General features: G+C 35.4%; 1 protein-coding gene across 1 annotated transcript; it reads left to right on the top strand.

The window, feature by feature from the left end:
• The first annotated feature begins 12,350 nt into the window (after positions 1 to 12,350).
• Positions 12,351 to 13,309, top strand: LOC134376610 (olfactory receptor 10Q1-like). Its single transcript, XM_063095100.1, is given in 2 exon segments — positions 12,351 to 13,017; positions 13,020 to 13,309. Coding segments are annotated over 2 exon segments (957 nt in total).
• Positions 13,310 to 15,589: the final 2,280 nt, after the last annotated feature.

Genomic DNA, 15,589 nt, shown 5'->3' with positions numbered 1-15,589 from the left:
ACTAGTAGTAGCTCATACATCAGCCCTCTCATCCTCTACTGGGCTAGGTTTTTTATAGAAGTACTTAAAGATGCTTATTCAAGAAAAAATTGAAATCAATTAAAATTATTAAATAGTTAAATAAATGGATGAGGGAATGTGTGACTATATGAGTGAGTAAATAAATGAATGAATGATTGAGAGAAGGTGGAAGGAAGATGTAATAAATGAGTGAGCACCAAGCTGGATTCCTGATGGCAGATCACAGGATTCAAGAACTGCTCATTCATCTATGTTCCCAGAGAGAGGACATTCCTCAGATCATCCCACAGTATTCTCTCTTGCCTATCCTATCAGAATATGAACCATGTGTCATTTCACTGATTAAACCTAATGCTTATGTCTCAGTGTATAGTCCACCTGAACCCTGAAGGCTTTGGGGGCATTTCTGGACCATAATGAAGTTTAGGAAATAAAAAAATGATAAGTTTAATTCAAACAAATGAAGACAAAGATTAAGGTGCCCATTATAGGAAAATATCTACTGGTGAAGATGGAGTCTACTTCTATCTACTGGATAGAAGGAAATTGCCTTCTGTCTTCCAAGTCCTTTGACCTGATGGTCAGAAAGGTCAGCGGAAGGGATGGGAACTGGCATCCATCATAGGCTCTCAGTGTGTGCCAGACATAGTGCTAGGTACTCTCTATCTAATGACAATGGGAAATTTTATTCTTCATAGGGACCTAACAAATGGGGTTGTCACTCCTTGTAAAGCCAGTTTGCAAGAGCAAGACTGCTTTTCCTCTAAGGAATTCTCATTAGAAAGACAAATACCTAGAAAAGAGATCACTAACTGCCTTGGAGTTACAAGAAAATTGTTTCATGAATTCTTCACTCTAGAGAGGTCTCTTTTAATTTGTACTAGTGCAGTGACTAAGATTAAAGGACCCAATTAAGACAGTATGGGTTCAAATTGTACAAATCTCTCTATGCCTCAGTTACCTTGTCTGCAAAATGTGCATAATAATAATACCTACTTCATAGTGTTGCGGTGAGGTTTAATAAGGCAGTATGTCTTGGGCACCTAGTACAATGCTTGGCCCAATGGAAATAAATAAATGTAAAGTATGTTTATTATACCTTTAGCAAAAATAATAGAGAGAAAACAGGGCCATCTTCTCTCTCTGCCCCTCTTCCATTCCAGCCATGCTTCATATTTTTTTCTCCACTTCTTCAGGTTCTTAAAATTTTTGACCTGGACCTGCACTCCTATGCTACCTCCACCTAGGGACAACTTCCTGGGCCAAGGACCTTATGGGAAATACAAAACAAGGACAGATTTCTCTATCTGACTTTGTTTAACCCAATCAGTCTTGACATGTTCAACGTTGTGACCTCACCACAGAATCATTTTATTCCTCTCTGTTTGGGACATCCAGGAAATGTATTGAGAATGGAGGACTTTCATGCCCTTCTCATCAGCAGTATCAAAGTGCAAATGAAAAGATAAAAATTTCAGATAATAATGAGATTAGTGATATTCTCATGGCATCTGTCCTCAAAACACATGCACAGATCATATGATTATATGACTGTATATGATTAATATGATTAACCATATAATTATATTTACCTCTTTAGACCTCTCTAATGTCTTATTGGGAGAGAACCAGACTTGCCATGCAATAAAATATGACATTTTATCAGTGGCTTTTTCAAAATAATACTGTTTGTTAATAAAGTTAGTGGAGAGTGAAAAGCAGAGGAAGGGCAGTGCAGAAAAGATATTGAGTACATGTGGGCATGAGGGAGTATTCCAGTTATATCCCGAGAGGACTTGCTTCTTCTTATGGTACAAAACCCACTTCTGTAAAGTTTCTGATGACTTCATCAAGTAGAGTTTATTTCAACTCCGCAATTCAATAATGACTGTGACTGTCAGCATCATTGTACAGGCAAACATTTCTGAGTTTGCTGATTGGATTAAATCATACTGATTGGTGAGTTAGAATATCTGAAATCAATTTAGCCTAATCTGCTGTGTGACATTTCAGTATTTCCTATAAGGGCCAAATTAAATTTCATCAATAAGTTGTCCATTAAGAAAATCTTCTACTACTCCTCTAAACCCTTAGAAATGATGTATCATGTATTTAAAAACATATAGCTGGGCTCCAAAATATAGAGAGAAATCTCTATTGTCCAGAAAGTGCAGAAAACCACAATGGCGAATGAGTGGTGAGCCTGTGAGCTACTGAGCTCTGGCAATAGAACAAATTGTTGAGCCCTTGATAGCAACACCCCTGAGCAGTCAGAGAGCAAACATGTTCAGTGAGCACCAGAGATAAGCTTCCCTGCAAAAAGCAGGAAATATAAATGTGATTTCTTCCCATGACAGGAGGCTAAATTAAATCTCTAAATACCCATTTGGCTTCTTTCCATAACCAGTCCTCATGACTGTAGTAAAGGAGAGAAATACACTCATTTGTTTAATAAAGAATAGGACCAACCAACACTGCCAAAACTTTGACTCACTAATGTAAAATTTGTGAATAACAGAAATTTTGGCCACTGAAACTGCAAAAGCACTTGACAGAAAGGGCTTATACAATAAAGAGAAAACAAAATGCACCAACATGAGATAAGCTCTCAAATAAATAAGGGTATGGTAAGTATAGGAAAATCTAATCCATGAAATACAGCCAAGAAACTTGCTAAACAGAGTAAATCAGACCCAAAAGAAGATAAACATTGTATGCAAAGAGAAAATAAATCACAGTGCAATACACAAACTTTAAAAGAAACGTATTTCAAATACTCACAAGTTATGGAATAAATATATCCATAAAATCAGAATAAGAAAAAAATAGAAGAAAAATATGTGGTTATTCATTAGCACGGGAAATATAATGAAGCAAATGAGAAACACTGGAAATAAAATATGTATGTCCAAAAATTTTATAAAATCCTTCAATGGATAAAATAAATAATAACCTAGACAAAACTGAATTCAGAATTAGCATGTAGATATTAGAACTTTTAAAATATTCAAAATATAGCCTAAAGGGAAAAGAGATGTAAAACATGAAAGACAATTTAAGAGACAGGCAAGATAAATGAGAACTCCAATACAGAACTACTAAAAATTTCAGAAAGAAAGAACAAAGAAAACAGGAGAAAATAAGTGTCAAAATTGAGAATCACTAAGAAGTTGATGAATTGAAGAAATGTATAAGTTCTATGTTTGAAGAACCACATCAATTTTTCAGAGGAATACATTTTTTTAATTATTTGATTATATTGTTGTGAAACTAGAAAATCAAGAAGAAATCATTTTAGATGCTAGAGAGAGAGAGACATGGAAAGTAATAATAATCAAACTGATGGCAGACTTCTCATCAAAAACCATAGAAGTCAGCAGACACTGGATTAATATCTTTCAAAGGGCTGAGGGAAATGAAATATAATTCAGGTTGCTATATCCAGATAAACTATTATTCCAGTTTGATAACAAAATGAGGACATCTTCAGATATACAAAGATTGAACGTGAATTCACTAGTCACAGGTGCTTAAGCACAGAGAAAGTATTTCAGCAAGGATGGAGAGAGGCAATTTATCTGATTGAGAAGTTGGGATGAGAGAATTGAGCACTATTGGTTCATGTAATTCTCTCCGTCTTTTTGCTCTTCCAATCTGCAGCAAAGGAACCTTCTGTTATACTCTCTTTATATGGTAGGGATAATTAAGAAGAATCCAATTCTGCAAAAGAGAGGCCTATAATCTGGGAATGTGTGTTATATTGGATTGCATCAGAAATAACCCCAGAGTTAAGGATTTTAGCTCGAGTATTTTTTAGAAGAAATATTAAAAATAACTGGTAGGGGAGTGGAATTGTGAGACAGGGAAGGGAAGGAAACCAAAACAGTGTTGCATTATATAGTATATTACGTCTGTGAGAAACAGGGGCTTAATTTTGCTGTGGTCCACGGGAGACTATATGAAACAGGGCTCATAGTAATAACCATTTGAGGAGTGAGGAATTGATGGCATTTGTTCTTCAATTTTTCTCTGTCCTTTATTGATGATGGAACCAGAGAAATTAACTCCCCATCACTTCTGGTCTGGTCCACCCATAAACTGAGCATGCTTTTGCAACCAAAATAAGCCCTCAGGCCAAGAATGCAGATACATTTATCAATAAAGATTAGCAAGAACGTGGACAATAGGTCCGGAGGGGGTGTGGGTAGAGTACCAATAGCATCTGCTACAGGAGGGTAAATTCAGTTCAGAGAGAAAAATAGTACCAAGCACATCTGTCACAGATCCAAGCTGAGTTTCTGAGTTGTCTTAACTAGTAATAAGTAATTACTTATTGCTTTATTAATTAGCAATTGGTTTAGTAATAAGACTGATTTTGATCTCCATCTTTCTGACCCCTGTGATATATTTGTCAGTTGATTGCAAACTCAGGAAGGAAAAAGAAGGATATTGTTTATCAATCACCTAAAATTTCTAACCTACTAAAAATTTCTTCATAATCACTGAAAAAAAAATGAAAAGTTGTAAAGATAGATAAGAAAAAATAAATAAGACAGAAAACATCGAATGAGTTTTGGGAAATAAATATTAAATATCAGTAATCTCAAGAATATTAATGGATTAAAGCCAGCTCTTATGAGACGAATAGTATTTCAGCTATAAGTTATGTTTAGATGCATATCAACATTTATGTTAGTATAATATATCCCTAATGTGGTGGGCTGAATAATAGTCTCCAAAGATACCCAGGTTCTAATCGCTAAAACATGTAAAGGACTTTGAAGATGTAATTAAGTTAAGGATTTTAAGATTGGGATATTATCCTGTATTATTCAGTTTGGCCCTTAATACCTACAACTGTTATTAAAAGAGGGAGATTTGACTACAGAGAAATAAGGCAATGTGTCAACTGAAGCAAGATATGCTGCTGCTGGCTTTGAAGATGAAGAATGGGCTGTCAGTTGAATAATGCAGAAATACAGCTCTAGAAGCTGGAAAGGACAAGGAAAAAAATTCTCCTCTAGAGACTCTCAGAGTGTGACTTTGCTGATACCTTGGTTTCTTCCCAGTGAGACTGATCTCAAACTTCTGACCTCCAGAACTTTAAGAGAAAGAAAAAATTCCTTTTGTTTCAAGCTACTAATTTATGGAAATTTGCTATAATGCAATTGGAAAAAAACACACTTGATATGATATAGTAAGAAAGGGACTCTAATTCTGTGAACATCAGAGAGACCAAAATTAACAAGCATTTTGCAAAACCTTGTCCAGTTTTCTTCAAAACCTTCAAGTTCATGAGAAAAAGGAAAAGACTGAAGAACTGTCACAGATCAAAGGAGACTAAAGAAACATAATGATTAAATGGAATGTGGTATCCTGGATTAGATTCTCGAATAGAAAAATCATACTGGTGAAAATTTTGTAGTTTAGTTAATAATGAATGAATGTTGATATCTAAGATTTGGCAAATACAGTATGATTATGTAAGATGATAACATTAGGAATGCTGGGTGAAAAATATATGGGGATTTCTGTACACTGTTTGCCACCTTTCTGTAAATCTAAATTATACAAAAGTTAAAAGTTTAAAGTAAAAAAATGAAAAACAACACAGTTTAAACTACAGAAAAGTAAATGCAACGTAAGTGAAAAAAGACATATAAAAACAGCATTACACAAAAACCTTAAAAATAAAGAAATGAATAAATTAAATAATCCGGTCTAGAAAAGCAAATATAGCAATATTGAGAGCACACACTAAAATAATAAAAAGACAGCTGTCACCTCTCACAGAGTGACCGAGATGCAAAAGAATACTCAGAGCCCATGTATTCAGAGCAGTGAGAAGCCCGAACAAACTGCACCCAGGGAAAACTCCTTCCAGAGAGGACAGCCCAGACACAGCCCCAAGTCAGTTTTGGCTTCAGTTTTTATTGTGAAGACAAGAAAGCTACAGAAGAAAAACAGGTGGTTGATCAATCATAGTGAAAACATAAACAAACTGGCTACATGACAATCTTTATTAAAGCAAGTGTAACTTAAAATAGTTCAAGCAATTTACCATCAAAAGGAGTTATAAAACTAAACTATTTGACATACAAAAAGAAACAATGAGATAATCACCAAAGTGCCTAATTCCCCAAGAAACTCAAAGAAACAGCTTAGGGTGAGATGTGGAACATCCCCAAAAGCACTAACTAGCAGAATATCCTTGAAGAATTTAGCTCACATACTTTCCCATCATTTAGGGTTTAGCTGCACCAAGGGTAACTGCCCCCAGAGCAATCACTTTTTGCTGTGCTTCAATTCTCTTATCTACATCAAAGGTCTTAGCCCTGTGACAGTTTTCTGGTCTTTCTGAATCTTAGCATTTTTATGTGTTTTCCTAAAGGGTTAAGCTTTGGTCCTCTAAGCTAGAGGCTCTGGCCTCCTAAACTACAGGGCTTTGGTCTTCTAAACTACAGGCTTTGGCCTTCTGCACTACAGGCAAAACTAAAGACTTTGTTCCTCTAAACTATAAGCTTTGGCCTTCTAAGCTGCAGGCTTTGGTCCTGCGAAATACATGTGTTTTATTTCTATCTCATTAATGTCAATATCCTCCACAGACAGCGATAATGAAGAAAGTGATCATTTGTTAACAGGAAATAATAGTTATAAAGTTGAAAAAATATAACAATGTAATCTCGATTTTTTTTTTAACTGGAAGAAATATAAGGAGAAATAATTTCACAATAACAGCAATAACAGAGAAACTCATCTTTTCCAGAATTTGGTGTATGATGCAGAAAATCATTAGCAAGGATATACAAGATGTGAACTACCCTAAGACAAAGCTGATTTCATATATGTGTTGAGCCTTGAATGCACTAGTTAACGGACACAAAGAATGATGCATATGCTAATGATCCTGATTTGATCATCACATATTGTACACAAGTATTGACAGTCAGTCAACTCTGTACCCCATAAATATGTATAATCAATTATGTTTCAATTTTTATAAAAAAGAAAAAGAAAGAAATTTCATCATCTTTCAATAGCACATGGAACATTTACAAAAATAAAGTACATCCTAGGCCACAAATGCAGAGGCAACACATTCTAAATAATTATATATTCCAGACCTGATTCTATGAATGTAATACAACAAATTTAGATTTCAACAATGAAAATACAATTTATTCCACTCATAAATGTTTGGAAACTGGTTCAGTGTGGTCAACCAAATAAAATGTTTATTTCCAGTTTCCCTGGGAACCCTTCTGAAAGGAAATAGGGAGAAAAAATTGGCATAAACCCATAGGTATAAAGTGAATAGGGCAGGACAGACAGCACGTTAGTGATGCCAACAGAATTTTGAAAAATGGCACACAAACAGATGATTTGCAACTAAACTAACTTAGTAGTATAAAGCTAATTTCTATGAGACTGTATGGAAATAAATCAATTTTTAGAAAATTTCATTGCAGAATTCTAGATAAGCACAGTAATTGGAAATCTCACGTACTTTCAAGGACTTTGGTGGAACTAGACTTAAAATTGCTTGAAAATCTATATTGTTATTTTGAGATTAGTGTGTCATTAAGGGGTAAAGCAAATAATTATTATGTGGGTGTCATTAAGTATTGGAAAGGAAATACAGATAAAAAAATGAATGCAGTTAAATAAATATTGTTTGAATTTGAACTTGAAAATAAAAATTTCCTATTTTCAATTTAAAAAACTATTTTCTGGTCATAATCTGTGTTGTTTCTCATATCAAAAATTATATTATCCATTTCTAATTTAAATCCCAATTCAAAAAAACTAAACTGAAAAATAAAACGAACTTTTAGTTTTTAAAAAATGAATTTTAAAACATAACAAACACACCAGTGTTCACAGATTTGTTTGTTGACTTTTACCAAACCTTTTATTTTTATCTATAACCAACATATGGTGCAATTTAGCTATGATTTCACAACTGGAATTGCATTCCAATGTGCTAAATCTTTCCCAGTAAATCTACTGTCATTAAGAAAGTTATACAAGGGCCGAGCCCGTGGCGCACTCGGGAGAGTGCGGCGCTGGGAGCGCCGCGACGCTCCCACCGCGGGTTCGGATCCCATATAGGAATGGCCGGTGCACTCACTGGCTGAGTGCCGGTCACGAAAAAGACAAAAAAAAAAAGAAAAAAAAGAAAGTTATACAAAATGTAAGCTCATATTTTTATTAGATTCAACAAACGTAAAAATAATATCTAATATGTATAATCAAAACAAATAGAACATAAGTTTAAAAAATTACTAAATCTTCAGTCACATTCCACCAAAAATGTGTATATTGTTGAGAAAGAGAATTTCTATTATAGTCATAACTTTTTGCCATTTGACAACCAGAAGTATGCAAAAAGTTATTTGTAAAATAGCCAGTTTGTATAAATGTCCAATATTCAAACTTTGAAAAAAACACTATATATAATATAATTCTATGTAGCATGTCTATATATTTAAAGTCTCTAGTGTCAAATGTATTTTGCTTGTTAACTGGCATAGCTAGTTTGGATTGTCTTACATAGACAATACTACTCTCGGGAAAGATTCTATGTTTAATTTTATAGTAGCACTAATAATGGGACACCAGTGTGTTATGCACATGCTCATAGCAATTTAAGATGAGATGTTTAAAGCAACTTCAGCAAATTCAGAATTCTTATTTTTTAAAATGTTTATCCAAAATTAAGTGGTGCTGTATCTTCAAGTTAACTTCTATGCTTTGGTCAGTAGAATTGTGTCCAAGAATTTGTCCTGTAAAATATTAGTCAAATCTACATTAACTTTTGATGAAAAAAATGGACTTTAGTTTCATAAATTTCCAGTGCATGCCTTTTATTTTGACAGAAAATAAAATTCCAAATATCCTTTCAAATTTGTAAGTGATGACATTTCACAAAGAAGCAATATCAAGATCATCAGTGACTTGAATAATAAATGCTTAATTATGGAGTACATCATAACCATCATAGTTTGAAACTGTTTCTTTTCAAGCTTTTAGCTTTTGTTTTGGCCCTTTGATCTTGCCTACAATTTAAAAAATCTTCCATTTATTCTTTGCACGGAAGTATTAAGATAAGTAAAAACATCAAAGATATTAGACAACTAAACCAGTCTGGCTGTCCAGCTCACATTTTTAGAAAGTCAGAATCAAACTTGTTTCTTCTGTCACAGAAACACTAAGAGTTTATTTCATAGTCCAAACATTACCTGTAGAGCTTTTCCTTCAATAACCACTGTAAGACTTAATATAATAATGGTTGTTGGTAGTGTTTCCATATTATCATGTAACAGAGAATAGTCTCAAATATAATCCATTGTCGTTTCACCAATTTTCAACTTGTACTGTTTTCAAGCACACTGTTTAGTTCAGCTAACTTTTTTTTTTTTTGAAGACTGAAGCAGTGCACTGATTTATATAACCATGATAATGCATTAGGTAACTACTCCAAAATAGTCTCCTGTTTTTCCATCTGCTCTTTCAGAATATACACCTTCACAATGTAGTTGATAACCTAATTCTTTACATTCGCATACAGTTCTGTACTAGTCATGATTATCAGCAATGGAGATAAAAGAAAAATGTTTTCTTCACAGCACCATCATGTTCAGATTACAAATATACTAAAATAATGTTCATGATCAATATCTGGGCATGCATCAAGTTTCAATGGAAAATATTTGCTGACATAATTTGTTTCATAAGTCGGTCTTCCACATCATTAGACAGTTCCTGAATACATAAAGGTATGGTGTTATTGAAAAGTAGTACTTGTAGCTTTCTTGCCACAGATTCACCCGTTTCCAAACAAATATCTCGGACAGAGTCGTTTGCAGTTATATCAACAATTCTATACGTTGTTTTTAGTCTTGGCAACATGTAAATCCCATAAAGGACTAATATTTATAAGCAAAATATTGAATATCTGCTTCTGTCAGCTTTTTAATATGGTTTTTTTTCCAGATTTTTTTGGTTTTGAAATTATTTCTTGCTGTTTTACATGTAAATGTTGCTTAAGTTTTGATTATTTTATTGCTTTCTTATCCAGTCCACCTCTACAAATAACACACTATGGTTTTTAGCATTTCACCACCCCAACTATGACCACAAAATTAAACCATGCATACGAGGGATCATATTTCTGTAAAAAACTACCATAAGCTCTTTTAGCCTTCATTTCTTTGGAATCACATCCATTGTTACCATTTATTTACAACTATGTGCTTTTGGAAAACATATCTTTTTTGACAAAAAATATTCAGTAATTTATTCTTGACAAATATAAATTAGACTTAAAAATAAAGAATACATTTGTGTTTTATTCTAGAAAGTTTGAAGTTTTAGCTTTTACATCTTAATCTATGATCCAGCTCAAATTTTTATGTAGGATATGCGGTATGGTCAAGGTCCTGTTGTTTTCTGTACAGATATTCAGTTGTTCCTGTACTATATGTGATAAGATTTGCCTTTCCTGATTGAATTGTTTTGGCCCCTTTGTCATGAATTAACTAGTCATATAAGTGTTACTCTATATCTAGTCTCCTTATTCTGTTTCTTTGATCTATCTTTACCCCAATACCTTGCCATCTTGATTACTGTACCTTTACTGTAAGTCTTGAAATCAGGTGGTATAAATCCTCCAAATATGGTTCTTTTCCAGTCTGTTCAACTAATACAGGCTTTTTGCATTTCCATGTACATTTAGAATCAGATGGTGAATTTCTAAAAACACACACAAAAATTTGATGTGGTTTGATTGAGATAAAATTCACTCGATAGATTGCTTAGGGAAGAATAACACCTTAATCTATAACCATGGTATGTATCTACCTGCAGAAGGCAAAGATGTTCCGGACATGGCACAGAAAACACTAATCACAAAAGAATAATTTAATAAATTGTACATCATCAACGTTTAAAAAGTATGCACATTAAAAGACACCACTAATAAAATTAATAGGTAAACCAAAACTTGAAGAAATATCACTAATACAATTTCTGAAAAAGGACTTATACCAGAATATAGAGAGAATAAATAATAATAAATAAATAATAAAAGTATGAACAATAAAATTTTTTAAATAGGCAAAATATTGACCAAAGACTTCACAAAGAAAGATGTGTATATGGCCAATATTCCCATAAAAAAGTTTTCAACATGATTAGTCACCAGGGAAATAAAATTTAAAACACAATGATAATGTGATTTTTAAACTGCATAAAATTTAAAAGACTGCAAACACCACATGCTGGCTAGGATGTGAAACAAATGAACTCTCATACATAAGAGCATAAAATGGTACAACCACTTTGGAAAACAATTTAGCAATTTTCATGCAGTTAAAAAACACATCAATTCTATGACCCAGAAATTTGACTCCTCGGTGGTTACTCAGGACCAATGTTTTTCAACAGAAGAGCAGATAAAGAATTTCAGTATATTCATGCAATGAAATATCACTAAGCAATGAAAATAGTGAACTACTGATACACCCAGTAATGTGGATGGATCTTACCTTATGAAAGCCTGACCCGAAAGAGTGCATACTGTATGATCCAATCAACATGAAGTTCAGTAGCAGCCAAAGCTAATCTATGACTTAGAAAGGAAGAGTGAGTGGTGGGTTCTAGAGTAGGTTTCTGTGGTTGGTAAGAAACACAGTGGAAATTTCTGTCACAAAAAAAATCTTGATAAGGATTTGGGTTACATGAGTATATGAGTTTGTCAAATCTGATTGAAATATATACTGCATTTCACTTATGTAAATTACACTTCAATCTTAAAAGTTAAAAAAATAAATATTATAGATTTTTCTTTCCTAATTTAGCTACAATGTTAAACTATAGTTTTTTTTCCATTTTATTAAATTTTTTTTATTAATGAACACATAATTTTACATATTTACGGTATATGCAGTGAACTATAAATTTTTCAGCAGTTTTGATTACAAATTAAGTTACTATAAAAACAACAAATTACAAAAATTTTTAAATGCTTTCATTTTCTTATATATTTCTATAATTTTGGATTACATTTGACAAACTAATCTTAAAATATCACACAAATTAAGGCGGTCTACTGCGCATTGCTATTAAGCATCTCATGCTAAATGAGATTCTTTACAATCAGCAGCCACGCCAGAACTGGTCTACACTCTATTCAGCAATATGAGTGTGAAAATAATTGCTTGAGTGGCATATCAGTGTCAAATTGCTCTAAATATTTCAAAACAATTACTCTTAATTTCTGTGCATATCTTATCAAACCAGCAACAAACATTTCCTTTGCAGCAGACATGCCTGCGTGGAACTCTGTCCTCAACCAGTCGGGCCCCACCGAGTTTGTGTTCCGCGTGTTCACCACTGTCCCTGGATTCCGGGTCCTTCTCTTCCTGCTCTTCCTCCTCCTCTACCTGATGAGCATTCGGGGCAACACAGCCATCATCTGGCTGCTGTGCACGCACAGCTCCCTCCGCTCCCCAATGTACTTCTTCCTGTCCAACCTGTCCTTTGTAGAGATCTGCTCCAGTACCACTGTGGTGCCCTTGATGCTTTCCAACATTTGGGGACCCCAAAAGCCCATTCCGCTGGCTGGCTGCGGGGTCCAAATGTTCTTTTTCGTCACCCTTGGTGGCGCTGACTGTTTCCTCTTGGCAGTCATGGCATACGACCGGTATGTGGCCATCTGCCACCCCCTGCACTACGCCCTCATCATGACCCAGAGGCTGTGCGTGCAGATGGTGGCGGGCGCCCTGGGCCTGTCCCTGCTCCTGTCCCTGCCGCTCACGTCATTAATCTTCACCCTGCCCTTCTGCGGGCACCGCCGGGAAATCAACCACTTCCTCTGTGATGTGCCTCCAGTCCTGAGCTTGGCCTGTGCTGACATCCACGTGCCGCAGGCTGTCCTCTATATCGTGAGTGTCCTCGTGCTGACCATCCCTTTCACCCTTATTTCCATCTCGTACGGTTCATCACCGCCGCCATCCTGCGCATGCGCTCTGCCGAGGGCCGCCGCCGCACCTTCTCCACCTGCTCCTCCCACCTCACCATGGTCCTGCTGCAGTACGGCTGCGGCGCCTTGGTGTACCTGCGTCCCCAGGCCAGCTCCTCGATGGATGAGGACAGCCAATTTGCCCTTATCTACACCTTTGGCACCCCCTTACTCAACCCTTTGATTTACACCGTCAGGAACAAGGATGTCAGAGACGCCCTGAAAAAGGCCATCGGTACCAAAGGGACATCTGAAGCTCTCTGAAGGCTTAGAGAGACTTGAAAGGGGTACCTGAGCATGTGACAATAGTGAAATTCTTACATGAAAATGCCACATTTACCTTTATTTTCAACAATTTGGACTTTCATCAATTCTCTGTACCTGATACACTTAGTTGCTACAGTTTACTTTGATTTTTTAAAGTTCTCTGAAATCTTTTTTAAAAAAAGAAAAAAGAATTTACAAAGATGCTAGATCTCATGTTACACATTCTCACTACAAAAATCAAGCCAAACTAAATAAACAAAAACCTAAAGGAGAATGAGGAAACTTGTGAAGGTAATAAATTTGTCTATTACCGTTCTTATTGTTATAGTTTCATAGGTGTCTGCATATGTTCAAACTCATCAAATTGTACGCATGAAATATGTGCAGTTTATTTGTATGTGAATTACATCTCAATAAAGCTGTTAAAACAAAATGAGTAAAAGGATAATTGTAGAAGCTATGACGAGCTCCAAAAAAAAAAAAAAAAACTTCGAAAAGTAGACAGGGATACAAGCTGATATTGTTCACTTAATCTAACATTAAAAGTTTACACTTCCTCTAAATCAACATATGAATAGGAGATTTATTTTAAGGACTTGGCTCCTGCGACTGTGGGGCTGATCTTCAACCTTCTGGACGTTCTATAATTTAAATACTATGATGTAAAGTTAGCAATACTTAAATATTATGATGTAAAGTTAAAACACCTTATTTTATATGGTAAGGGGATAGAAGAAAACAAAAATATTTCTTTTACACACACACACACACACACACACACACACACACATTCATTACAAAATAACGGGATAATACACCTAATAAAAACAGTTCTTATTTCTGTAAGTGGTCATGTGGTCAAAGCTGGTAATTATAACTCTCTTCTTCCACTACCCATTTCATATTCCCTTTGTCCTCAGAAAGTACCACAATTTGTTGTGATTTTTTAACTGGTAGGGCGACCTTCACTCCTGAAGAGTCTGAGTCTTTAGTAGTTCTGCTTGAACTGGGTTGTTGTAGTTTTCCGTTGACTTTAATCACAGGGCATGGTAGTACCAAGAAACACTCTAACAGATCTCCTGTATTTCAGACATACTCTTCCTTGGAGCCACTGTCTAATTTTCCCTTGGTAATTAGGATCAATCACCCCATGCAGCACAGAAACACCCTTATTTGCCTATTGATGCAGAGGCAAGAGAAGCCCAAAGTATCCAGGTGACAGTCTTAATGTCCAGTTTAATGGAATCATTGATGCATCTCCTTGTTGAAGCATTCCTCCCTTTGGTAATAAGTCCTCTTCACCAACAGAACATAAAGTCAAGGAATAGGTCACTGAGGGATAATAGAGAGTGGTGTCACTCTCATTTCCACCCACTGATTCCTAAAGCTGTAAATCCTGCCTATAGGAGAAGTAGCAGCATATGTTGAATGCTGATACAGAGCACATACAGCCTCTTGGAGAACCTTGCCCAGCCCTGAAAGGTATTCCACCAAGCTGTGTTGTAACTAATTCTTCAACAGATCATTCCTGTTTCTGAAAGCCAGTTGCTTCAGGATGGCGGGAAACACAGCGAGACCAGTTAGTTCTATGAGCCCACTCACACATTTCATTTAATATAAAGTGACTTTCTTGCTCAGAAGCAATGCTGTGTGGAAAACCATGAGAGTAGACAAGGCATTTTGTAAGTCCACAGATAGTAATTCTGGCAAAAGCACTGTGAGGCAATCCATATTCAGAGTAAGTCCAATTATGTGTTTCAGAACTGGGGAAATAACCACAGGATGTATTTGGGGACACACTGGACCAGCTGTGATATGGACCTAGGCTAAAACTCTACTGATTACCTACCTTGTAAAGCACCTATTCTGACAGGTAGACCACAGTGATGTTTTAGGTGTCCTGAAATTAGTGTCATTTTAGAGCCAGTGTCCAATAGTGCCAAAAAATATGATTATCTCCTTTTTTCCTATTGCACGGCCATGCAGGCAAAAAGCTGTACTTCCCTTTTGGGAAGACTAGGGAAAATATTACCAGTATATATTTTTGGCAGGGTTCTTTCTTATGAGGACCCAGCTTCTCCTTATTCAAGGGGTTTTATGTCTATAAATTGGCTCAAGTCTGGGACTGACTCTTTGTTTTTATGATTCAAGTTAGGCTTTTGTTCACTTGACCTAGAACACATCCATGTATACAGATGAAGTAAGAATTCAGTAGACTTCCCATCTATTTCACTTCTAGTAATACTGTAATCAACTAGTCAGGGTCTCTGTGAGTCA

This window comes from Cynocephalus volans, chromosome 4 (genome assembly GCF_027409185.1).
Source record: "Cynocephalus volans isolate mCynVol1 chromosome 4, mCynVol1.pri, whole genome shotgun sequence".
Classification (NCBI taxonomy): Eukaryota; Metazoa; Chordata; class Mammalia; order Dermoptera; family Cynocephalidae; genus Cynocephalus; species Cynocephalus volans.
The sequence above is the reverse complement of the archived record's forward strand: the minus strand, read 5'-3'. Positions and strand labels throughout refer to the sequence as shown.